General features: G+C 40.1%; 2 protein-coding genes across 2 annotated transcripts; one reads left to right on the top strand and one right to left on the bottom strand.

The window, feature by feature from the left end:
• Nucleotides 1-1166: 1166 nt before the first annotated feature.
• On the bottom strand, nt 1167-5506 carry LOC139732293 (DNA helicase B-like). Its single transcript, XM_071643165.1, has 6 exons — nt 5239-5506; nt 3934-4413; nt 2937-3106; nt 2026-2566; nt 1223-1409; nt 1167-1188 (listed from the first exon to the last, which is right to left on the bottom strand). The coding sequence occupies exons 1-6, from the start codon at nt 5504-5506 to the stop codon at nt 1167-1169; spliced, it is 1668 nt and encodes a 555-aa protein (XP_071499266.1).
• A 5685-nt stretch (nt 5507-11191) lies between these two features.
• LOC139732294 (zinc metalloproteinase nas-6-like) lies at nt 11192-24260 on the top strand. Its single transcript, XM_071643166.1, has 8 exons — nt 11192-11270; nt 11973-12182; nt 16314-16376; nt 17394-17597; nt 20394-20514; nt 21568-21688; nt 22305-22623; nt 23629-24260. The coding sequence occupies exons 1-8, from the start codon at nt 11192-11194 to the stop codon at nt 23904-23906; spliced, it is 1395 nt and encodes a 464-aa protein (XP_071499267.1). The 3' UTR covers nt 23907-24260.
• Nucleotides 24261-24923: the final 663 nt, after the last annotated feature.

A 24923-nucleotide genomic window follows, 5' to 3' on the forward strand; every position in this document is an offset into this window, starting at 1 on the left:
ATTTTGATTGTGCTATTTTTTTACAACAAAATTGCATGATGTGTCTTGAGGAATTATGACACAAAGATTCAGCAATCCTTCAGTCTTTTTAATGGAGTTATAGGTGAAAATATGATTTCATGCATAAATTTGCATAATTAATCTATCACAAATAGAAAGTTGATATTTTTCTATTGTATGACCATGTAATCTTGTAGCTGACATCTGGCTCTATCTTCAAGAAAAATTTCAAGGCGATCGCGGGCTGAAATCTGAAGGGGGGGGGGGGGGGGTCAAATTGACCCCCCCCCCAGTAAAAACTTGGTCTCAAATAGCCCAGAATAGGGTTAAATGCGTTTTCAAGAAAGTGACAGAAAAAAGCAGTAAGTAATAGACGAGCGTTTCACAATATTTCCAATTTTTGTTTTGTTTTTTGTTTTCACTGTTTGGCAGAAGGGGTACATCAACATTGTGCTGAATATAAAGAACTCTGTACAAATAAACTGGTTCTACCTGCATTTTAGTTTAACCCTTGATATCTATCCTATGGGGTTACAACCCTCAAACAGAACTTCCTTCGCTTGCTGTGAATTTTCACTAGCATAAAGCTGAATGCATTACTGTATAAGCTGAAATTTCCAAGAACAGATATTTTCAAAAATGAGGTCAAGGACATTTTCGCAAATTGGTTCCAAGACTATTGCAAGTGCGCTATGGCTGCATTTGTTTGTAAAGTAACCATTGTTCTGTTAAGTTGATATATATGTAATTTTCTACTTTGTATTGTGTGTTCTTACACATGTATTATCTGTCTTTTCTCATTTCTAAAAGCGCTTAGAGACTTGAATGTAATTTGCGCTCTATAAAAATGGTTTATCATTATTTATGCATGTTGTTAAATTTGCTGTCCAACATTGATTTGCGTAATTCACAAAAATTAAACACTCCCCAAAATAATAGCTTATACAGAAAGATTCTTTCCAGGAAACCAAACTGATCTTACCGTGAGTGTTTTCTTGTCTCACCTTTGACTACATCCTGGAGGAAATTACCAGGTTGAACCGATGGAAGCTGGTGCTCATCACCAAGGAAGATGACTTTCTGTAGGCTGTACCCGAGGAGGCACCACAAGACGCGGGCGAGAACCCGAACGGGAACCATGCTACACTCGTCTACAACCAAGACCTTCACCTTGGCATACGGGAACTTCTTGGGATCAGGATCACAGTTGGACTCGGTGTACGTAACACTGTGGAGGGTCTTGGCTTTCATTCCAGTCCGACGGGCAAGAATCGAGGCAGCTCGGCCCGTCGGTGCTGTCAGGAGGACAATGGGCTGCTCGACGGGGTCCTCCTTTTTATCCCCTTTTTTCTCTTTACTCATCGATTTCCCTTCATCATCTGATTTCTCTTCCACATCTGCCTGATTTTCTACCAAATCAAACACAAATAATACAATCACATTCACAAAGAATTATGAGAAAGATACACAGTTAGCAATTCTTAAAGAGCAACAGAGAGGCACAAAAGTTACAAGATCAAGGGGACATGCCACCCCTATTAAAAAAAATTGAAACAGTTTATTACGCTTCAGTCAGGGTTTTAAAACACTGAAAGTTTACTAACACAACTTCAGTTCAATTCGATAGATTCTGGAAATGCAAAATGGCTAGTATAAAGAATGAAACTTATGTTGAGAATTCCTGATCATTAGTCAACACTGCTCTGTGATTAGCAAAGAATTATGTGGCATATGATACAACTCATGAAGAATAGAAAATACGCTAACATCCCCATTATAATTGCAGTGTGCTTTCACTCGCTTAAAACATTATAAGGAGAACAACAATTCTAAATGTTTAACCATGTATCAAGTACTGCAGAGGATCTACGGCTTGGAAATGAATGTGGTACGAAATGATCATAAATAATACCCTATCTTGCAATTATCAAGCGCAAGAATAAAATGGTGCTACAGCATTCCTTTGCAACATTGTATAATACCCCTGGGCTGTACAAAGAGTTTAGAGGCAGAAGATTGACTTACCAGGTGTCCAGCGTTTGGGGAGCTGGCGCAGGACTGAGCACGCCACATGGGTCTTACCGCAGCCCCCTTTGCCCAAAATAACAGAAAATGGCTTCTTGCGGATGCTTGTGGCTGCCTTCTGCTGCAACGGGTCAAAGTTACAATCGCTGTCATCTCCATCCGGAATGACATACGGCTGTAGCTGGTGATATCTCACCAGACGGGACAGGGCATTTGCAATGCTCCGCTCAGAGTTACGGTACTTCACCCAGTGCCACTTGTGACCAATCACCTCAATGACATTTCTCTTCTGCAGCTCATTCAAGGCTGAAATTCGCTCCTTTTCTTCGGGTTTCTGAAGCCCATAATTCCTTTTCATGTAGACATGGTCAGCTGAGTAGTGGTGGACAAAAGTGTGACCGTCCTGGTGACACTTGTCCTTTACAATGTTGTAGTATTGCAGGGCAAGCAGCATCCTATCGCTGAGCCGAGGAATGATACCAGCATCTACAAAGCCTTGATAGTCGGCTTCAACAAGCCGCCAGCCATGCTTCCTCATTGTCTGAGGAGAACATTGAAGATAGGAATTTGGATCAACTCGACGAAATAACAGCTTGAGACAGTACAGAAGCAGCATCTATCAACTTTAAATTTGCCAACTGTTCTTCATGTAAGGAATTGATGTAGAACATATTCAATCTATGGGATACAAGTAAGGTATAGGCACTGAACCACTGAATTACTCCCAACTTCATTCATCTAAACCAAAACTGCTTTGAAAAGGTTTGTATCTACATAAGAGCAAATGACAAAAACTACATATAAAATGGAAAGAATCATCAATACATGTTAGTGATAAGGGGGGTGGAATTAAGCAAGCTGAATAACATTATTGTGGGCAGGTAAGTGACACAACCCATCAATTTTCTCACCGTCTCAAAACCAAAGTCCTCAGGTGACTCTCGCAACACTTTATCAAGGACTTCAAGATGGGTGACGTCTTCAGTTGTGAGTATCGAAAAAGTTCTCCTCTCCACCAGCCGAGGTAAAACTCTGAACAGCTCAGGGTACTTGAAGCAGCGGTATATTGCTCGCAGATCATCTACATGTAGCAAGTGCAGAAAAGAAAAATATGTGCACATAAATGTAAAGGATCGTTGCAATTCCATACCACGTTCAAATCAAATTTAAAAAGTAATCAAACAAAAGAATGGTAGTGTCATGACGCTAAGGCTTGAAAAATGAAGCTATGGAATCTCACTTTTTTTTTACATAATTTTCACATTGGAACATCGGTCATAACTGCATACAGTATGTGCAAATCGGCTATGATGCTGTTATCAACTTGAAAACTCTCCCATTCATCATGTTTGAGGTTGAATGTCTAGCAAAATACAACATTCCATTAAATAACAAAAGCTAAAATATTGATGCACAAGAAAACTGAAGATTTGAGTGTTGGTGGGATACTCTGGATGCCACGATACCATAATGCCACAAATGTGATAGTTACTGTACCTAGATACCTTTATACATACATAGATCATGAATACATACAAATGCCCTTGCTTTATGACGAATATTGCTGAAATTTCGGTTCTCTTCTCTTGCTGGGAATTTGAGCAATAGGCTTGTAATGAAAAACAAGGACACATACAACATATGCATGCATACAATGTAACAAGTGTGTGCTTGAGCACACCTTGATATATAGAACCCCACCTTTGTGTGTCATTTAAGTATTTACAGCAAGTTTATGTGTTGGAGGAGAAATAAGTCTACACTTCTTTCTTCCTTTACTTGCACAATAACAAGTTTCTTCGATGTGGGGTATTAAAAGGACAAGACCCTCATAAGAAAGTAAATGCACTTTCCTTTGTGTTTGTAAGCATTTCATTACAACAGTTCTGCCATCATGATTTTATGTACCTGCTTGCTTCTTCTTCTTCTTCTTCTTCTTCTGCTTCTCACTGCTACTGCCGTCATCATCCTTACGTGGTACCTCAAGAAAACGTTTCATCACAAAATTTGCCAGGGACCGTAGGGCTAGGTCATCCTCTTGCTCCTTGGCGGCCTCAACTGCTTCGAAGAATGCCGCAAAGCTCCTCAAACTGTTTCTGCTTCTAAGGTAGTCAAGGAAAGAGGCCTTCATTTGGTTTTCGGCATTCTCTGCATTAGGGTTGGAGAAGACTCTGCTGACCAGCATTGTGAGGAGGGTTTTCATGTCTCCCTCATTTCGGAGAGAGTAAGTAGGGGCGCTGCAGGGGGATTTAATGGTGTAACTCTCCACGCCTCTGATTCTGTCCTTGACGGCATCACAGGTGATACACCACCATGGACCATCAAAGATGAATTTCCCTCTAACCTTCACACGACTTGTTCCATTACAAGTCTTGACTTCCATATGACCTGTATTTTTTCATGACGAAAAAGACAGTGTCAAGCATTTTCGTTTAAGTTCAATGATAAAAGTCAACAATGGAGAGAAGATAGGGCATAGTGACACATGTTGAACATTAACATTCAGTTCTTCCCTATACACATGCACTTTATTGTCTTCCTTTGTGCTACTTCACTACACATGCCACTGTCAGAATAAGATTCACTTCAGTGCAATTAGTCCAAAAAATAACATTCTCACATAAGTTTCTTTTGGGATGCTTTCCCTACACTCTTTTAGGAGTAAAAGAGAATAATACCATATCTGCAAAGCTTAAAAAAGGCTACATTCAATACAAGAACACACTTACAGATCTCTTGAAATTAGAGAAACAAAGTGATCCAAGTTTACTTCAAGTTTTAAAAGTCGTACCCCTTTTGCAAACATCAAATTATTCTGCATGCTTGAAATTTCAGCCATACACCTCAAAACTTTAAGATAAAAAAAAAAACAACCAGCAAATACACTCACCTTTCGTAGCCAGAATACCAGTTAGAATTTCTTGGAACCCAAATGAATACACTCAAAATCGTTAGTGTTAGTTTCCTTTCTATGACTTAGAAGTGTCTAGTTTTAATGTTCTTGATGACAGCTCTGAAAATCCGAGATGTCTTAGATTCACCAGCTTTTGAAAGGAATTCAATTTCAAGGTTGATGATTATACACTAACTTTCACATGAACAAAATTTTACATGGCTCGCACACCTTTAAAAATAACCAATAGGTCACATCGGCATAGAACAACTACTCCATGCCATGTCATGCTGAGTGAAATAAACAAAGCTGATGCTCACATTTCTTTGTAGGACATTGTCTTTTCCTTCCATCTGCTGCACCCGCTAGGATAGCATTCTGATCCTCCATGTCGCAGTCCTCAAACTCTTCCTCCTCCTCCTTGTTGCTCCCATCATCATTTTCATCTCCTCTGTCATCCTCCTCGATGAAATCAATCAAGTGACCGGTGAGAGTGACCCGTTCTCCTGCACGAGTTGTACAGTTCCATCCTGGGCTGATGTGCCTTGAAGAACGACGTTTTCCTCCACGCTGTCGTTTGGGTGGCATTCTGAGGCAGGAACACACTCACATACAGTTTGTAACTTGAATGTAAGTAACAGTTAGAGGCCTTCAAGGTGTTGCCACAGCCTAAAAAACCATAAAAACAAAGGAATACAGCTTGAATTGAGATAAAATAAACAGGAAAAGCAAGGGCAGAAAGATTACATGCCAGTGATCGATGAGGTATTTGTAATAAAAGGTTGTAAGTCACTCTGTTACTGATACTGATGTTTGTTTGTTTTTTTCTGTGTCTTAATGAAGAAATTCTTGAATGATTTTCATCCTGCACATTTCTACCAAACAGGGAAACACATGTCATCATTGAGTTTCCTACTAAACGCTACTCTATGATTAACTGCGACCGGCAGCCCCATTGTTCATGTTGTTACGCTACAATGTATGCGTATGGGGCTGCTGGTCGTAGTTACTCTATGAATGATTAGATATGGATTAGTAACATTTAGAACTAGTAGTTTCCAATGTTGGCAGCCCTGGGTCGGGCTACAATGTTGTAATTTGTATGCTACACAGTCCACACAGCCAGAGACTGCACTGGCACTGTGTGCATACGCCGATCAGTATCACAGTCAGTTATCTCATTCATTCTCAATAGTGAGACAATAGTATGTAATACCCCCCAAAAAAGCCCGAAAATCTCGGAAACTGCACTGCTTACCTTTCACTTTAACTCTGCACAGAATACATTAGTCTCTTGAGTGCAGCAGACTGTACCAGACTATGAGCAAAGATCTTAGGATCTCTGCTATTAAGTATTATTATCTCAGCTTTTTTCTTGCTGGTGGGCTTTGGAGTTAACCGGCTCACATACACAACTAACGTGTGTAGGCCAAAGGGCAATCCGACGTGTGTCGGTCCCACGTACAGCTAGCTGCTGCTCCTCTCTAGATCTCCCTTGTCTATACGTCTACGTTCCGTATAAAACAGTACAGCAGAGCCACAGCGGCACGCGCACATGAACGACCGATCACGATAGGTCAAATTTTCGCGCGGGTTGTCTACGTGCGAGTGCGTACGCCATGACGACCACTCGCTCGCCTCGTAAACACGTCCACAATCGTCATGTACATACACACATGCGTACGTCTATAAAGAAAAGGTTCAAGAGATGGCAGTTTCGAACCCACACTTTGATGCTATAACTCAATAATAAAGTAGGGCATCTATGTGTGTAAAACTAAATCTGCATCACAGAAGGGAAGATAGTGATATTGCTGATTCGTGGGACGTCTCATTGCAGAATGGCAAGTCATTCTCCAAGGAGCATCGTTACGGTAATTGTCACTATGATGAGCGACTTATCTTCCACCATCCGTGATTCGATGAGCGGCACTAAGATATTACAGTAAAAACACGAAGATGCATGCTGAAATATGCATAAAGATAAGTTGCAAAAATATTGATGAAATAGAAATCAAAATTACTCGACGATACATAGAGGTGAATTAGGTAGGGCCCGATATAGATAAGCTTTTGTGTAAAACTCTTTCTTCCTTACTTTTCAGATACTATGTAGATTAATGGAAGTGGACAAGAACACGTTAAGTCAAATCGAGTGAAACGAAATTGTTTTAAGACAGAAAGGTAAAATACTCAAGGTAACTAAAGTCTAGCTGCATGCGGGAGGCTGTCATTATTATAGGTCCTAAGTGATAATCTGTCTAGAGGAGTTATAGATAACGTGTTAAATTATAAACTAGACCGTATCCAGTTTAATTATTGTCGTGTAGGCCTATACGGTTGAACACTATTAATCTATCAAAGTTCCGAGATGATAATGTTTTGCATTATTATGAAAGCTACGGTTAAAAAAAGGGGGGGGGGGTTATCATTCTTTTCAGCTGCAAAATAATGATTCCAACGATTGTTGGTATTATGATTAGCCTATCATTGTATGATATTATGTTCAATAATCATCAGCATCTACCTTTAGATTTACTGTGTTATTGGTGGTGGTATGGTATCATTATCTATGGGGTATAGTCACACCTTACAATGTTGTTGTTATTTTTTTTAAAGGCATGTGTCATTCGGTTGTGAATATTTACGCCCAAACAAACCAGGAAATATAGCTTTTGATCTCGACACCTTGATGTTTTTTGCTTTTTTTTTTCCTTCTCCAATCAGGACCTCCATTGACTCTACAGCATTAGTACAGGAAGTGTCTCGAAAGCTCCCACACTGAGTGCGGCCACCAGCACTCGCCTCGATCCGGAGGACGCACTATTGTTTTTCTTTGTTAGATATACTGGAGCAGCGCTCTGTTTAACTTGAAACATCCTGTCTCAATAGTCAACTAAGACCTGTGCTGTACAGTAATTGGCCTGTATTGTCTGTTATAAAACTGACCTAATCCAGCCGTTGTTATTTTTTTTTTTAGATACAGAAAATGTACGATATGCCCTGCTGCCATTCCTCTGAAGACCATTTCTTTATCATTAGTAGGATCCTACTACTTCCCCCTATAGCTTTACTTCCGGTTCCGACAAGTATTTCCTGTTCTTGGAATTTTGTATAACTTTGTATAACGTATGTGGATTTGATCATAATAGCAGCGTACTTGAATCACATAATAATGGATTCCAGGGGAAACGGAACCATGGGGGCCGGGGATAGGAGTTTACAGCCCCCCTCCCCCCCCCCCCCAACACTTTTGAGGGTTTAAACATGGGGAAACGGTGGAAAATGGCAACATCAATGAATTCCGAAAGTATACGTCAAACAGTGATAACCCGGACTTTGTTTGTTTGTTTGCACTTTTGGACGCCTCGTCCCACAGCCCCCCCCCCCCCTCCAGCCCTAAAAACGTTCCACGACCCCTGGATTCTTTGTACTGCATGTCTTTGCATCTCTAGTGTTTGACAATTATTGTTTGTTTTAGTTATAATGATTTTCAAGCCCATTTTGCTCTCGTGGTTAATGATGCTGCAGTATCACCCACTTCTCGTTCCTCTCAGTTTTCTTGTCCTGCAGAATTTCTCAGTTCTTTGCAAATTTAATGTCTTGCTTGCATTGTTGAACTATTCTTTTTCCTTATGTTTCCATTTTGAAAGCAATCATAATTTGAAGAGTTTGTTCGCAAAAACCGATAAGTCCATTTTTGAAGATTTTGAAGTACGGTCTCTGTTATAAAGTACAAAATAATACCTTTTAAATGATATATTGGTCACTACATATAAAGGTACATTTTTGAAGTTATAGTCAAAAGAAGCAAAAACTTTCTTGTTATTCTCCTTATTTTTGTTGACCTTTAATCGCAAATATCTCCATTTGGCAAATGTGGACTTATCGCTTTTTGTAAACAAACTCTTCATTTTTATACATTTTCTATACGCTATATATACTGCATTCGTTCATCCTCATTTCATTCATTGTCATTCATCACTTTGAATGCCTGAGAAATGGCAATTCATTGTCTGAGTCACACGAAGCCACAATGACCCCACAACAGATAGTCCCTAATACATTACCTGACAAAACTATGCTGATACCCTGATTGCATATAGGAGTACCGAAAACTTAATTATAAATGATTTACAAGGATAACTAGTTTCCATGGATCACAAAATGACGCCATAATATTATTGGGTCTGAATTTTAATTGTTTATCATTCATTAAGGGCACAGATTGAATTGGTATAGAACATGCATGGCTCGTATAACTCTTCAGTATAGTTAGCAACAGTGACCAAGAAAGTTATTGATGTTGTTTTGTCTTGTCTGAATGTATATTTATCAAAGCATCTCATATAGTTACACCGTCAAAATAAACACTGTATTTTCTTTCTGAAGTAAGTGCTAAATTCTCAGTCTTCTTTACTCATTAGGTGTAATAATAGCTCAATCAGTGTAGTTAAGTCACAGTGCATGTCATTATATCCTATAAACGTCTCTCTGTTTCAAAGCGAGTATCCCATTCACTGTTTTCAACTTTGAATCATTCTATTCAACTATATTTTTTGTCCATTTTATCTGTATAATAAACTTTCAAGTTTGATATTCAAGTATCAGTTGGTAATTCATCTTTTCGTTTATCTTTGTATCATATTTGTATAATGTGTTCATTTTTCTCTCCCATAACATGGTTGTATACCAACAGGAATAAAGTCATTGTTAGAAAACATTTTCTGCTTGGAAAATTAAACAGTCTGATTCTCTTCCTCCACCCAAACAAGTCATGTCTTTATATTATGTCTAACTTTTTTTTTAGCAATAATGTCACGATCCCATGTAAACATTGTAAATTTGGCTTTCTATTTTTTACACTCTTTGAATTATTCAAAAACATAGGACCTACAACTGTCTCAGGTGTTCTTCAAATAATCCACCTGCTCTGTTCCACAATCATATTCGAGGGTTATTGATGATGATAGGTTATGGGTCAAGTACAACGGTTCGTGGCAGAAAATGTCAAAGTCGGGGCGGGGGAGGGGAAGGAAATTGTCATGAAAATATCACTAAAAACAGGCATAGATAAACCGTAATGGACTCCTATTGAAAAACTGCGATCCTTTTTTTTTCACTGTGACTTTTTGTTTTTGCCACAAACAATTAGGTTGCCATTGACAAATCTATTTTTTTAAACACTTAGAACATTTCAAACTGTATTGCTATTCCTCCTGTGCTAATAGTTCACAGTGCGCTCAAACGCATCGAGAAATGTTCTTTTTGTGTGTGTGTGGTAAATCATAAAATCCTGTTGACTGACAATTTTATTATCCACCTATAGCATTATGGGTCTCTCAAAATGTGGCTCATCATCTAAACTCACTATACGTCTCGTTATGATATCATGACAGAAAGACTTTAGCTATAAGAAAGGTATTGTTCCTTTAAGCTTGTGGCTGATAAACTCTCACATGCTGGCTTGTAATTCATCCAGCTGTGTACCTAAAACCTACCATTCTATTATTGTCATTCCGACAGTGATTTGGCAGAGCTTGGGCATATCTTAGTTTTTTGTTGTTTTGTGTTTTTTTTCCCCTTGGTTACTATTATTTTTTTTCGAATAGTGATCGTTATGATTAATATGTTCATATTAATATCACACAATAGCTCTTTGTCGTTTTGAAAATAAAATCTACAAAATGCTACTTTGGGGGATGACGTCATTGAGTATTATAGGCGAAACTACAAATCTTGTGGTATGCTGCTAGCCTCATCAATGCAGTTGGTTAACTTGATAATGGCATTGCTTGAAAGCAAGACTTGCACCTCAGTATATAGTAATCCCCTCAATTTCGACGAATCGTTTATTATGATGTCCACATTTCTTACGAACGTGATTGGACAATAGCTTGCTGTTTGTGTGTGCTGGTATTCTCTGCCCTCCCTTTATTGAGTCCTTTCCTCTGTTCTATCTGCACAGACTAGAAACTTAACAAAACATCCCGTCCCTTTGAGCTTTGACCTCCTCTCTTCTACAAACCTGGACACAGCAGGGCAAACAACGGTCACGAAAAATCCATCAAAAACAGCTGCATATGAATTTGAAGTATGTACTAAGGCAAACTTGGTAAATCGCTCTTTTTCAACATCATCGTTTTCTCCATTGAGAGGGATATCGCAGCACGGTTACACGTTTACTCTGGGTTTGCGCTCGTAGCGATTGCAAGTGCAGCCGACTTCTGAGTCTCGTTACTGGAGGCCCGTGCTGTTCTCCCTATCTCATAGATGGTTGACGGAGATCTCAAGTCAGACGATGACGTGATCGCTATGTTCGGTTCTGTCACGATGATCATCGAGAGCGTGGGTTTGAAATAGTGCAGTGACATTGGCTCCCTTCGAAACATCAGTCAACGCTTAGAAGGAAGCCCTAACCTAATTTTCGTGGCGATCATTATGTTCAGACGAGTTTCCGGACTTCGCATTCGACTTGGATGACAACGCGTCAATTTCTCACCAAATTCAAAATACAGCTGCTGTTAGTTAAAGTCCGCATTCAATGAGTCAGGTAAAATCATGGAAACCATAATCTAATCGTCGGGAAAATCCTGGATTCTTATTCTCGAGAGGTAAAAACAACATTTCCCAACGAATACAATGTTCAGGCGAAGAGCGTGTTTGTCAGGTGAGAATAGTTGGCAAAGAGCATGGAAATGTCTGTGCTGTTCGCCGCTAAGAGACTAGCATAAATATGACGTGCCATCAGTCACAGAAGAGTCAGTGTTACCATCCGGCTTCAGAGAGTAAGCAGGTTGCCAATGTACGTAAACTCGAAGTTCTGATTGTCATCACATTTTATTCAAAATTTACCGTTGAAATCACCGTGCACCGTTGAAAAGGAATCAAAGAAAACGAGGACTTCATTTTTCTCAAGGATCGTTGTGGATTATCATGAAATATGTGAAAGAGATGGCTCCCTCAAAGAGAGGATGGTTAAGATGCCTTCCCGTGAAACACGGATTGCTTCTCCTACCAATCTTGGTGGGCGTTGTCAAGCCTCTTCCAACAGGGATGCACCGATCTGCCGACGAGGCGTTGGTAGCAGGTGACTTAGCGCTGGGCGTGGAGCTCCACCCGGAAGCTGATGGTTCACGCCGGATGGCAAGGGCTGCTCCTGTTGTACCGAGGAGGGGAGGAAGTGATGGAGGTGATGGGCGAGTCTCGGGGGCGGAGGATGGTGAAGAGACGGTGGTGAGAGAACCATGGGAGATCAATCAAGGTAAGGGGTTGGAAGAACACCTGCTTGCCTCAAAGCTCGTATTAAATAACATGAAAACTTTTAAGGTAACGATGATGAACATACATGAATGATTGTATAAGATAGGGTCATTCGACAATGGCACTTTAACGGGTTACTATCTATAGAACATGCACTGATTACGGTATCAATTTATTGATGTATACTATTCCTTTTTGTCACTGCTACCGTATCACTATAATGTCAACTGTGTTATGCTCATAATCATAATCCTGAACAGAGTGTACTGGCTTTACTTGGTGTACTAACGTATATTGGTGATTATGATGATATTATAGTTTGGATAATGACAATATTAAACCATGTGCATGGCTTGAACGCATACAGGGTGTTAAAGTGATGTCACCGCCTCTTACGTCTTTCTGACGTGATTTTGGTTTATCTACACTCTACCAAGGACAACATTCGCGACATAGGTGTTATCCTTAATGTAATTCACTTCTCGAAGGTTTTCTGTGTCCTGAATTTGAAAAACAAAACCATGCAGTTTCAATCTGCAGTTATTCCAACAGTCTTGTCTACAGATCCTGTATAGGTTACTCGCAGTATCGTAACAGAAATCGGGTTATCAGCTTCGTTTCCGACATGATTGTTATCAACAGCTCATGACCAATGTGTGTTGCATCAGGGAGGTGAGGTGAGACAAAAAGGAGTGGGCACTCTGCCCTGAGGGTTTTCCCTATCACTCAACACAGGATTACAAGGGATCAGTGCCCCAACGAACAAGTAAACGACCTCTTACGTAACGAGGTCAGTCTGATCGTTATCACTGCTGTTTGATGTTCGATCCTCGGGGCCGCGGTGATTTGGCCCTCTATCGTTAGGAGTATGGACAGGCCAGTTGACTTGTGTGTGTTCACAAGGACGTGTATGAGGGTTTTACATTCTTTATGCAGGCTCACAAGGCATATACTCTTGGGAACTGCTAGTCTAAGAATTCAGCTCTCGATAGATACAAAAATTTTGAAAATCGGCCAAGAAGAAGTCGAGTTTTGACAATGTAACTGTTTAACAATAGCCATTGTTTTGTTCTTGTTTTAATCAAATTACGACGCAATGTCAAGTGTAAATCCTGACTAGTGCTGACGAAATTCACCTGTAGATCAGCAGATGTTGGGGTTTTTCTTTAGTCTGATATATCACTTCATTGTTCGCTCGTGTTGGTTCTCTTGTCATATTTTTTTGGAAACTTGCGTACATCCGCCAAGACATGTTTTTTCTGGTACCACTAACATATTTTTGTGAGCAATTTTAGTTCTCCAAGGGATGAAAACACTATTTGAATGTTTTTTTGTTGTATGCTGGGGATATATTGAGGTAGGAGGGCTCGAATCTACAACAGAGTGGTCATGATGGAGACTACTATAGGACCTAATCTTGGTGAAATAACTTGCCTCCTTGCCTGGTGTACGGTGAAAACATGTGAGAGTTCAGTGAGAGCAGGGAGGTATCTCACATGTCCTGTATCACTGTATGCCTGATAAGATATTCACCATGGCGCTTTTTTTGTCTGTCTCTCTGTTTTTGTTTTATTCTTATTTGAAAGCTGAATGGGTATTTTTATGATGGTTGTTGCTGTTGTGGTTGGTATTTTCTGTGCTAGCTTGGTATTAAAATTATTATTATCATCAGACATTATTCGGGCCTGTGTTCCATTACTCAGCTGTTCATGTTCTTATTTGAAAGCTGAATGGGTATTTGTATGATGGTTGTTGCTGTTGTGGTTGGTATTTTCTGTGCTAGCTTGGTATTACAATTATTATTATCATCATCAGACATTATTACGGCCTGTGTTCCACTGCTCAGCTGTTCATGTTTCCTTCATATTCTTACAATCAGTATATTATTATTGATGCTGCTAATCATTATCATTAAATGTTTTTAAGTCTGTGTTAATTTGTTTCCATTTCATGTAAAAGTTATTTCACCATAATAGCATGCAATGTACATTTGTTCCCAAGAAATCTTATAGTACATGGACATGTAAATGCACATAAATTATAATACCTTGAATACTAGCTGCAAAATTCAAAATGTGACCATCAGTTCACTGCACATCACAATGCACCAGTGTTGTTTGCAGGCACAGCAATGGGTATTAAAAGCACCAGTAATGCACCAGTATACACCACCCACCAGTACCACGTGGAGTAATCCAGGTTCTGGCCAGGGAGGGGTGAGACCCACCAGCCTGTTGACAAGGATTGCGCATGTGCACTGTGCGGCCAAGCGGCAGTAATCTAGTTAGTGGAGTGGTCTCTTGGGGAGTGCGGCTCCGAGGATGGTTCAAAAGACACTAATCCAGTGCCCACTCCTTTTCCTCTCACCTCCCTCCCTGGTTGCATCCATCCGAATTCAAGGTAACGCCGACGTTATGACGACGGTCATTGTTACTGACGAAATGCAGGGCCGACGCAGCGTTTTCAAAAGTGTGGGGGCCCACTTCCGGGTTTCATGAGCTAAAAAGCAAAAAACAAAAAAACAAAAAAAAAACAACCAACCAAACAAACAAACAAACAAAAAACCCAAACACGTCGGCTTATACCTCATCTCTACCCGTCCACTTCCGGGTTCTTCCGGGTTTAAAGTGTGGGAGCCTAAAGTGATGACACCTTATCAGATGTATTCCTTTGTATGGTGCACAAAAAGTGTGGGGGCCCGAGCCCCCACGGCCCCCACGGCTGCGCCGGCCATGAAATGTCCCTATGAGGTTCATTCACAGACAGTCATATTAATCCCTCTGCTCGGTCTTTTTCTCTTCCATTTCCTGATCATCTCTATATTATTTTTCCCTTCATTCACAGCTACTTCTTCCCTTTTTTTCCTCCTTCATTTAACCTTCAGATGATTGTTTGCAAAGCAATCGTTTTATTTCAACCTTTCCTACAATACATGGGCAACTTTCTGAAATCACGGGGGGGGGGGGAGGATCTCTATGATGCTATGATAGGATGTGTGCAGAAAGGTTGAGGGCGCCACGCAGAGAAAGAATAATTATTGATAGGAAGATTGTACCCCTTGTCAAATGTCACGACCGCGCCGACAGCGGGTTAGCGTGGGAAAGATTAAAGGTCTGTCAACAGTTTGCACGACATAGCGAACTCGACCATATATAGGCAAAGTTTGTTTTTTAATCATTACAGGGGGATTTTCTCAGACTTGTGTCAAGTCACACGTACACAGCATATTGTTTTAATGTCAAGACACTTTATCATTCCCATCTATACTCTTCTTCTTCCCAATGAAGTGGGTATCTTTCTCTTAAGGGAGCGCCGAGTGCGGTTCATTCCTCACTGAATCCAACCTGGTGCGACGTTGTTTATACAAGATGTTTTCCCTTTTGACCCAGGTAGATAATGCACCTGACTGTATACTCGGTTATCATGCCTAAGGAGAATGGTAGGGCTCAGCTCTTGGAGATCAGTGATTGTACTAAGAGCATAGCTATATACCAAATCCTTGTTATGCCTATTATATAGACACAGTGGCGGATCCAGAGGGGCGCACCGGGCGCGCTCACCCTCTTTGATTAAAACCAAAGAGATTAAAAAAAAAATGGGGGGGGGGGGGCTTGTGCCCCCTTTAATTTTGCAAAGGCGCCTCCCCTTTACGGAACTTGATCTGCCCCTGTAGACATGACAGATTTAGATTCTGTTCCCGGCTGCAGCGAGGTCAAGTAAGACCATCGGTGTTCTTTCATTCATATTGTCACGTATGAATATTGTATACTTCAGCCACTTATCCCTTCTTTGAATTCTTGGAAACACTCCATGACGCAGTGGTTTATTTGGAAAGTGGACAATGCCCAATGCCCACTGACCACACTCGCCACGTTTTTCGCCATTTATCTCTTTGTTCTAGACTAGGCCCCCTTCTGACTATACACTTGAACACCATATTACATTGTGTTGACAAAGAAAGGTGTAAATGCACAATGATTATACATACAATTGTAATATATCTCAAAATCACTTTGAATTTATGTCTGCATTTTCACATGGAATCATACACGAATCAACAGTGCACGGCTATTGATTATTTTGACTGCATTACTTAATCTAACTACATTTATTTTGTCTCATTATTTCCCAGGATTATGTCCGCCACCGCTAGCTCATCTATGTCGTATCAGTGTACCTGGACCAAATGGACGAAGTAAGTATAATTTATGTAACTTTATTCAGATCATTCCTGTAGGCCTATACATACATCTATAATACCATGCAGACGGGGTAAATTGTGATTAAACAGCTCTTCATTCTTTGAAGAAGAATGTGGCGTTTGCTTGTCGTCAACAAGACGAGTTTATACGAACATAGAGAATTATTCCTTTGCCAATCAATAGAGAAAAACCATGTATGTGTGTGTGTGTGTGTGTGTGTGTGTGATTTGAGCTCAACGAAAGAAGCTACAAAATGTACTTATTAGGTACTACACCTTACTTGTACTTTGTGAATAACAGTAGTTTTCCATTTTTTAAAATGCTCTTGGCATTTTCAATCCACATTAAATATTGATTCATAATTAGAAATCATGACAACTTTGAATGAAAGTTGCTGTACATACCTTGTGACTATTAAAGGGTTTAGAAGGAGGTTATCCACACTGTAAAAACATCGGTGCTAGATTTAACACCACGGGTGTTAAATCTAACACCGATCAAACTTCAATAAAGGACCACACCCACAGGTGTTAAAAATGCACTCTGATGGTGTTGAAAAGTGTTCACCTGACACTTCGTGGTGTTAATTTGACACTGTACCTGGTGTTATTTTGACACTGTACTGGTGTTAATTAAAAAATGACACCACATGGTGTTGATTTGATATTTGCTGGTGTTAATATCAATGGTTTAACACCCGTCCAGCTTCAATAAGGGACCACACCAGCTGGTGTTACTTTGGTGTAAATTTATTTTCACATTTTTTCAAAAATCTAGTATTTTAATGTAAAATTCTTGATCGTCTTGTTTAAATTAAAAATCAACAAGAAGTGCAGTTACTAAGAAACTCTTCAAAAAACAGTTTAAGATTTGGAAATGACACCCGTAGGTGTTAATTTAACACCATAAATGAGCACCGAAAATTTAACACCAGCTCGGTGTTCACTATTTAACACCGGACTTTTTGCAGTGCACAGCGTCTCCGTATTTTATTTCTTTCGTACACACAGTGCAAGACACTTTCGTCACGCCTTTCTTCGAAGGCGATATCGTTCTCGACTGGGAAGATAGACGACGTCAGGGACTCGCCAATATGAAGGCCTCGTCGTTGCGTATCCGCGATCGCCGTCCGCGTAGACGCAGGGCAATCGTCAAAGGCAACAATTTACGCTGGTCGAATGGGGTGATCCCGTACACAATCGACGAGGAATTTAGTACGTGGAATTAATGAATCAATGATGATGATGATGATGATGATGATGATTTTATTTTATTTCCGTTTTATTTCAACAGGGTAGCCCTTTCAGTTTAAAAAACTGCTCTACCAAGGGGCCCTGCACAATAAAAAATACAAAAACATATATTCAAATGCACAACGTTACAATTAAAACAAACGTAAACATATCAACCAGATAGCAAAGAAAAAAAATATATATGTAACAAAAAGTATACTATGATAAGAATTCAGCATGAATAAGAAAAAAAAAAGGAAACCGAGAGAATATAAAACGCGAGTTAAAAAACAACTATAACAGCAACAACAACAACAACAACAGAACAAATGATATGTCAGTTCCCGGTGTCACAGAAATAAACATAATATGTATAATTGCACTCTGTTTTTCCTAGTGAAAAATTACAATAGGGTTAAAACTTGAGAGATAAAATTCTATTCTGTTTTTTAAATATGGGAAAAGATGACAAAACTGGCATAAAACGAGGTAAGTCGTTCCAAAGGTTTGACCCTTGATAATGCAGAGATCTTTTATAATATTCCCTGCGGGGTGTATTGATTTTTTTGTGGGCAAGAGAGTGCATCGAGTTCACAAATTGACATTACGAAAAACAACTATTTCTTTTAAATACACTGGCACCATATCATTGATCAATTTATACATAATAAGATACGTTTGGTATTGCCTCCTTTGTATAATCTTTTGCTAGTTTAATTGTCTTAAACGAGTATCTAACCACGTTTCAGAAATGGATTTGACATTAGATACTGACAAATGTCGTCAACTTTACCCCTTAAACTTCGAACATTAAGATGAGAAATATTGAGACCATTATTACATCCAAATATGTTTTCTTCAGTATGATAATAGTGCGGTGGGGACGAGTTTATTGTGGTTCGAATTGACTCGGTCTGTTTCTGATGAGAAACATTGAAAAGGGGTAATTCCTGAAAAATACAAAGAGAACAAATCCAATCCTTCTCACTTTGAAAGGTTTTTACTGATACTCCACATTTCACGTGCCACCAGTGCAAACATTTAACGCAAAGAATACTATTTTGATTATTTGTAACTGACTTTTTACATATGATACATGGGTATATGTGAATAGAACGAAGGCTCGAATTCAAAGGTTCAACAGTCATATTGTATGATGAGACGAGGTGTAGTTTAACTTGGTGTGAATTCTCACTTACGCTTGCTCTCACTCCTTCGGTTTGGTCGAGTTTCTCAATGTCAGCAAAGGACGCGATTGGCACTTTCTTGTTGTCGTGTGTGAGAACTGTTATGCGACCGTCCGATGTCCACACTTTCTTGACTCTCTCGTGCTCGCGGAGGTCAGCAACGATACGTTGGCGCTTCGATGTCAGGTCTTCATGGACGTAGATATTCGATCCTTTGAAGTCCGCTCGTTTTCTGTAGATGGTCATCCTCTTGTTGTAACTCGTGAATTTCATGATGATCGGGCGCGTTTTCGCTCCATCCCAGTCTCTTGGCGTGACTCGATGACAGCGGTCGATGTGAACGGGGGTGATGTCGATGTGAAGCTTTTCTCGCACTTTGCCAACAATCAGCTGATCGGTGTTTTCGTCCTTCAGCTCTGTGATGCCATGGAAACGCAGACAGTTTCTGCGAGTGTATTGTTCCTGTTCTTCACAGATTTATTCCAGACGATTGATCTTCCCTGAAGCCGGTTGACAGTCTCGGTCAGTGACGCAACCTGCTGTTTTTGTTGGTGAAGGTAAAGTTCAATGGCTTTGTAGACATCCTGCGTCATGCACCTGCTCCGTGATTGCCGCAACAATAGATTCCACAAGTCGGTTACGCGTGTCGGTCTTATTCAGCGCTGTGTCGACTTGTTCTCGGATGGTATGCATTAGAACCGGGTCAGGTGACTCTAGATCCGATGTTTGGCGGGAATCTCTTTGTGGGTCTTCGGAAGATTGACCAGCAGGGCTACCAGATTTTGTACCCCCACTGCTGGCTGCTGCCCATCCCGATGTTTCAGGCGACGCGGTTGAGGACTGTTCGGCGTGATTTTCCTCGTCGTTACCTCGAGATTTCCCCTTCTGTGTTGTCGCAGATTCACGGTTCGGCATGATGGTTTGATGACAACTGTAGTATCCAATATCCACTGTCAGTGGCAGAGACCAGTTATTTCAACTCGTGATGACAAAAGAACATGTAATTTCGGGGTAAAATACTGATCGAAAGAGCACGAAAACGAGTACGTGTTGTCACCAGGCTTGATGATGACGAAATACTGATAATTGAGGCATCGATAATCACTTCTATAATTTCTCATTGTATTCAATCGTAGGATGCAATACACTGGAGTAGTATCACTGCTATACATAATTATAGCAGTTTGGTAGCAGCTGCAGTAATGATGGTACATGTATATAAGGATGATAGTCTTAGTTAAGTTGGATTAGAAAATACTTGTAGTAGGAATCTCTAGACAAGTCAAAACGATAATCGAATTAAGAGTAAGAACGAAGGTCGTGTTCAAAAAGAATAAGAAATAGCGAATTAAGAAGAACAAGACGAGGAAAGAGGAAGACATGATTAAGAAGAAGAAGAAGAAGAAAAGGAAATAACTAAGAAAGATAACTGCAGGTTTAGCATAACGTGCAGTCACAGCTAAAATGTCATACGTATGTTCACATAGGATTATTATGATTACTTTATATAGCTTTTTACGTAATGTATACATGGATGAGGATGTACCCCATGGTTTTTTATATTAGTTTCATGTCTTATCTGTGTTTGCAGGTAATGACGTCATCAGACTACTCAAGTCGGCCATGAGGCACTGGCAGAACCGAACGTGTATCCGGTTTGTTCCGAAGAAAAGATCCGATCGGGATTATCTGCGATTCGGCTATTTCCCCGGGTAAGTGTTGTGAGTTTAATTAGGAAGCTGTAGAAGAAATGAGATAACCTGGTTTGATCTGAAGGGCTGAAGCGTCAATCGAAGTCATGGTAAACTATTTCCAATACGCTGTAGAATAAGATTGCAACATGCACACCTAAACTTGCCGGATAACGTCCGACGGAGAGTAGAATATTTCATCTTTTCGCATCCCTTCGCATGCTATTCTTCAAGTTGTCCGTTTCTCGCACGCAAAATTATGCGTACTCTGTCTGGCGATCAAGGCCCGTTCAATCAGGCGGTTTGTTCATGTACAAAACTCGGAAATGACTCCATCGGAGAAACGCATCTTTTGGTTGTGCGGATGTTATACACTGGTCTTGGTATCCATGGTAACTGCACTTTGTTCGTTGATGCCCGGCTCATTAGGGAAGCTCAACAGGGAAAGCCTGACACTTTGTTTTCTTGAGTTTTGTTTGTTTATTTTGTTTCTCTGTTATCACTTGTATTGTTTTGCAAATGCCGAATAAATAATGATGATGATAATAATAATAATAATAAATGCCCCCAGCGGAGACTGAATAGACTAGGGGCCGAATTATTGCTGCTCCATTGTCCCTTCATAATTATTGATGATGAACGGAGACGACTTTTATAATCGGATGATTTTCTTTCGAAAAGTTAACAGTGTCCGATGAACGGTTTCTTAAAAATGTAAGAATCTAGGCGTAATATCATAAACGTATGTTCTATACTTATACTTACATACTTTTCATTGTCTTGTGCAACATTAGTTTTTTTTTTAAAGCCATTCTGGTAACTATAAAGTAGGAAAGCAAAATGTAAATTTGATATTCATGCCTAGTTAATGTTGCATCAATTATTTGTATACACATTGTCATAGACTTTCCTTCACATCAGGGCTCGCGCATTTCAGTACTGATGACACTTAACACAAGAAGACAAGTAAAAAAAAAAAAATCTTTGCTTTGTAATTAGATGATGATGTGATCGGAAAATGATGCTTATGTTTTTCGTGCTTCTTTGACCCCCCCCCCCCCCCCCCCCACCCAGATGTTGGTCATTTGTAGGGAAACATGGCGGTGAGCAGCTGGTTTCCATGGGTCCTGGGTGTAGTGTGTTTGGAACAATCGTACACGAGCTCGGCCATGCCATCGGCTTCTGGCATGAACAGGTAAGAAAAAAAAACTCGTGCATGATATCAAAATTTGACGAGCTTTCTAGTTTATCACGGAATTCACTTAGCTTCACTTAGTTATTTGTCCATGGTTTATTCATTTACACTGACACGCGTGACTACGAGAATAACATCTTGATTGTGAAAAGAGCAACAATGCATCAAAGAACTTACGTAACGTTCTACGTTAGTTTTCAAGATTGCTGATGAACCTATTGACGTGTACTCGAGACTAGATGCGTATTGTCTTCTCATAATAAGTTCATAAATTGGCGGATTTAGAACGCGATGGTCAAAGTAAAAATTACACGAAAGGTCTCAGTGGTTATACCACTCGTTCTCTGCTGTTTGTTATGGAATGTTTCGTCATCGCTTATCAGCCGAAAGCTTCCGCTAACAATGTGGTCCATGATCTCTTTGGTACAATATGAGGGCGACAAAATTACCAAATTGATAGCCCAAACTGTTGCTAAGTGACGAAATCCAGCGTCAGCGACGTTGCAGGTCACTTACTCTAATTATTAAGGACTCGTGTACATTCTGTTAGTCATTGAAAATTATCATTCAATGGAGGTTACTCGCTATCATGTTAAACCTGGTGATCACTCGACAGGGTAGACGAGATCGAGACATGTACGTGCAGATCGTACATCGTAACATCGCCCCGGGAACGGAGGAGAACTTCGGCAAGATCGACGCCGTGAACGTGACGTCACAGGGTTATCCTTACGACTTCGATTCGATCATGCACTACTCCTCGACGTCGTTCAGCACGAACGGCAAGCCGACCATCAGAATGAAAAAGAAGTATCGCCATGTGCTGCCCTTGTCGCGGCTGGGTCTCCACGAGGAGGGCTTGAGCGATTTGGATGTCGCGCAGACCAGAAACATGTACCACTGCAATCAGAAGGACGCTCGGAAGAGGAAAAGAGGTGACGTGTGGTAGCCTTAAAGCATGCATGACTATTGAAAATATATTAAAGGGATAGTACAGTATTGGTGGAGATGAGAATTGGGCTTTTAACTTTTTGCGAGATACCAAGAAAACACTTATGATATAGTACAGAGCATACCATTTTAAGAGGAATTCAAAGTTTATTTGATGAAAATCGGGTTTGGAATGACTGAAACATCCAAAAACAAAGTAAAACAAAGGGATCGTAATAAAGTGTGGGTCCCACACTTTATTAGAATCGCTCTTTTTTGGATATCTCAGCCATTTCAAAACCAATTTTCATCAAATAAACGTTGAATTCCTCATAAAATTACATGCTCTTTCATATTTCATAAGAAGTTTCTCAATTTCTCACCAAAAAATGTTAGAAACCTGAAATTTGGTCTCAACCAAAACTATACGATCCCTTTAAAATTGCTATAAAACATTTGAATTTGTTGACGAAGGTCATTTTCCGCGCTTTATACGTGTGCGTGTTGTTTCCCATGTCGCTGTTATTTTTTGGTTCTCGTTACGTCACAATACACGCATAATAATAATCATGATAATTATATACCAGTAATCGTTGTAGTAGGTGTGGATGTTGGGCGAAAGCTGGAATTTTAGCAAGGCTATTATATGGAAGACCATATAAGATACTTCAGGAATATTATGATATTCTAACGATTTTGGCTCGTCATTATTTATCCGCTTTTGTGCGAACCAAAATCATATGACCCCCTAACTTGATGATGATAATGACGATGATGATTATGATAATGATGATGATGATGATGATGATGATGATGAAACAGCTTTTATAGAGCGCCGTTTATCTAGTAGAAACATTCACAGGCGCCCGGCTCCCAAATTGTGTCACACATCATTCACAATGTTGCTGGAAAAGATAAGTCTTCCGTTCAGATTTAAAGATCTAATTTCCATTACAGAACCGCCCGAGTATTAGTGTATGATTATTTTGTGTAACTCCCTTCCGTCACAGATCCATGTTTCAAGAGCGAGGCGGGAGACGGTCGTGAATACCGCGGAGATGTCGACTACACGGAGAGTGGCGTGACCTGTCAGCGGTGGACATCGCAGTACCCACACGAACACGGCTACGTCACGGACGATGACGAGCGAAACGAGAGACGCGGCATAGGAGATCACAACAAATGCCGAAACCCTGGAGGGAGACGGGAGCGGCCGTGGTGTTTTACCACGCTCAAGAAAAAGATCTGGGAATACTGTGACATCAAACTCTGTTCGACTCAGAATTAAAGGAGTAGTGAATGGAAGCAGGCCTACATACTATGTTCTTCATGACTCTTTAACAAGTCTTGCGTCTGACTGATTTGCATTTGTTGCAGGGGCCGCGGATCGGAGGGGGAGTGGGGCTATGGGCTGCACTTAAAGAAAAAAAAACGAACAAAAATCGAACACATTACTTTATGAAGTGGCACAAAATAAATAAACAAACACAATGACTCCTGAGGGTTCCGCCTGAGGGTTCCGCCTGGAGATTCTTGACCCCGCATCGGCCCGCGACCCCTGCGTTGCACAGTCTACAGCTGAGTAACATCATGAATGCAATGTAGGCCTATTATAGCTTCTACGGTGTGAGATAATGAAGAAAACAAGGCACTTCACGTTCTGATGTAGTCATTCAGTCTTTTGCAAAAAGTAAGGAAACAACTGTGTCAACTGTGGTCCGAATATCCCGTTGCTGCAACAATATTTGAATCATCAATATTGAAATCGTTCATCTTTACCTTTGGTGGGGCCAATCTTCATGAATAGGTACTATACTATACGTGTACGCACACAATAAAAAGGCCGATGGATCAATTCAGACACATCACAGCAAAGGTGCATAAATGGCGTCTTGGCCAATGAAAAATGTGTTTTGCCGCTCGAGCCTTGAGACGGCTCCGTGTTCTCATCCCATGTATGGATAACATGGGAGGGCGCTATACATGTATTAAGTTATTTGTACGTTCATGGGAACACATGCAACCCTAGTAGAGCTGTCAACTCTTTGTGAATACAATGCATTATCATTTGAAAACACCTTTCAAGCAATAGAGGGGGGGGGGGGACATCTGCAACGTATAAAATAGTATGCATAGAAGTGTTTATAATTCATTTCATATTCTAAAAGTATAATATTATTGTATTCTGTAATTATTATTATGCAGTTTTCAATGGACTAACGTTTGAAAAACACGATTCAGTATACTTTCCGAATAATTCCAAGGTATGTACAGTACTTATAAGTTTTGAATTAATTTTCTTAAA

Source organism: Diadema antillarum, unplaced genomic scaffold (assembly GCF_040938485.1).
Source record: "Diadema antillarum isolate AM-2024a unplaced genomic scaffold, OU_Dant_1.0 seq00000409_RagTag, whole genome shotgun sequence".
In the NCBI taxonomy this organism is placed as follows: domain Eukaryota; kingdom Metazoa; phylum Echinodermata; class Echinoidea; order Diadematoida; family Diadematidae; genus Diadema; species Diadema antillarum.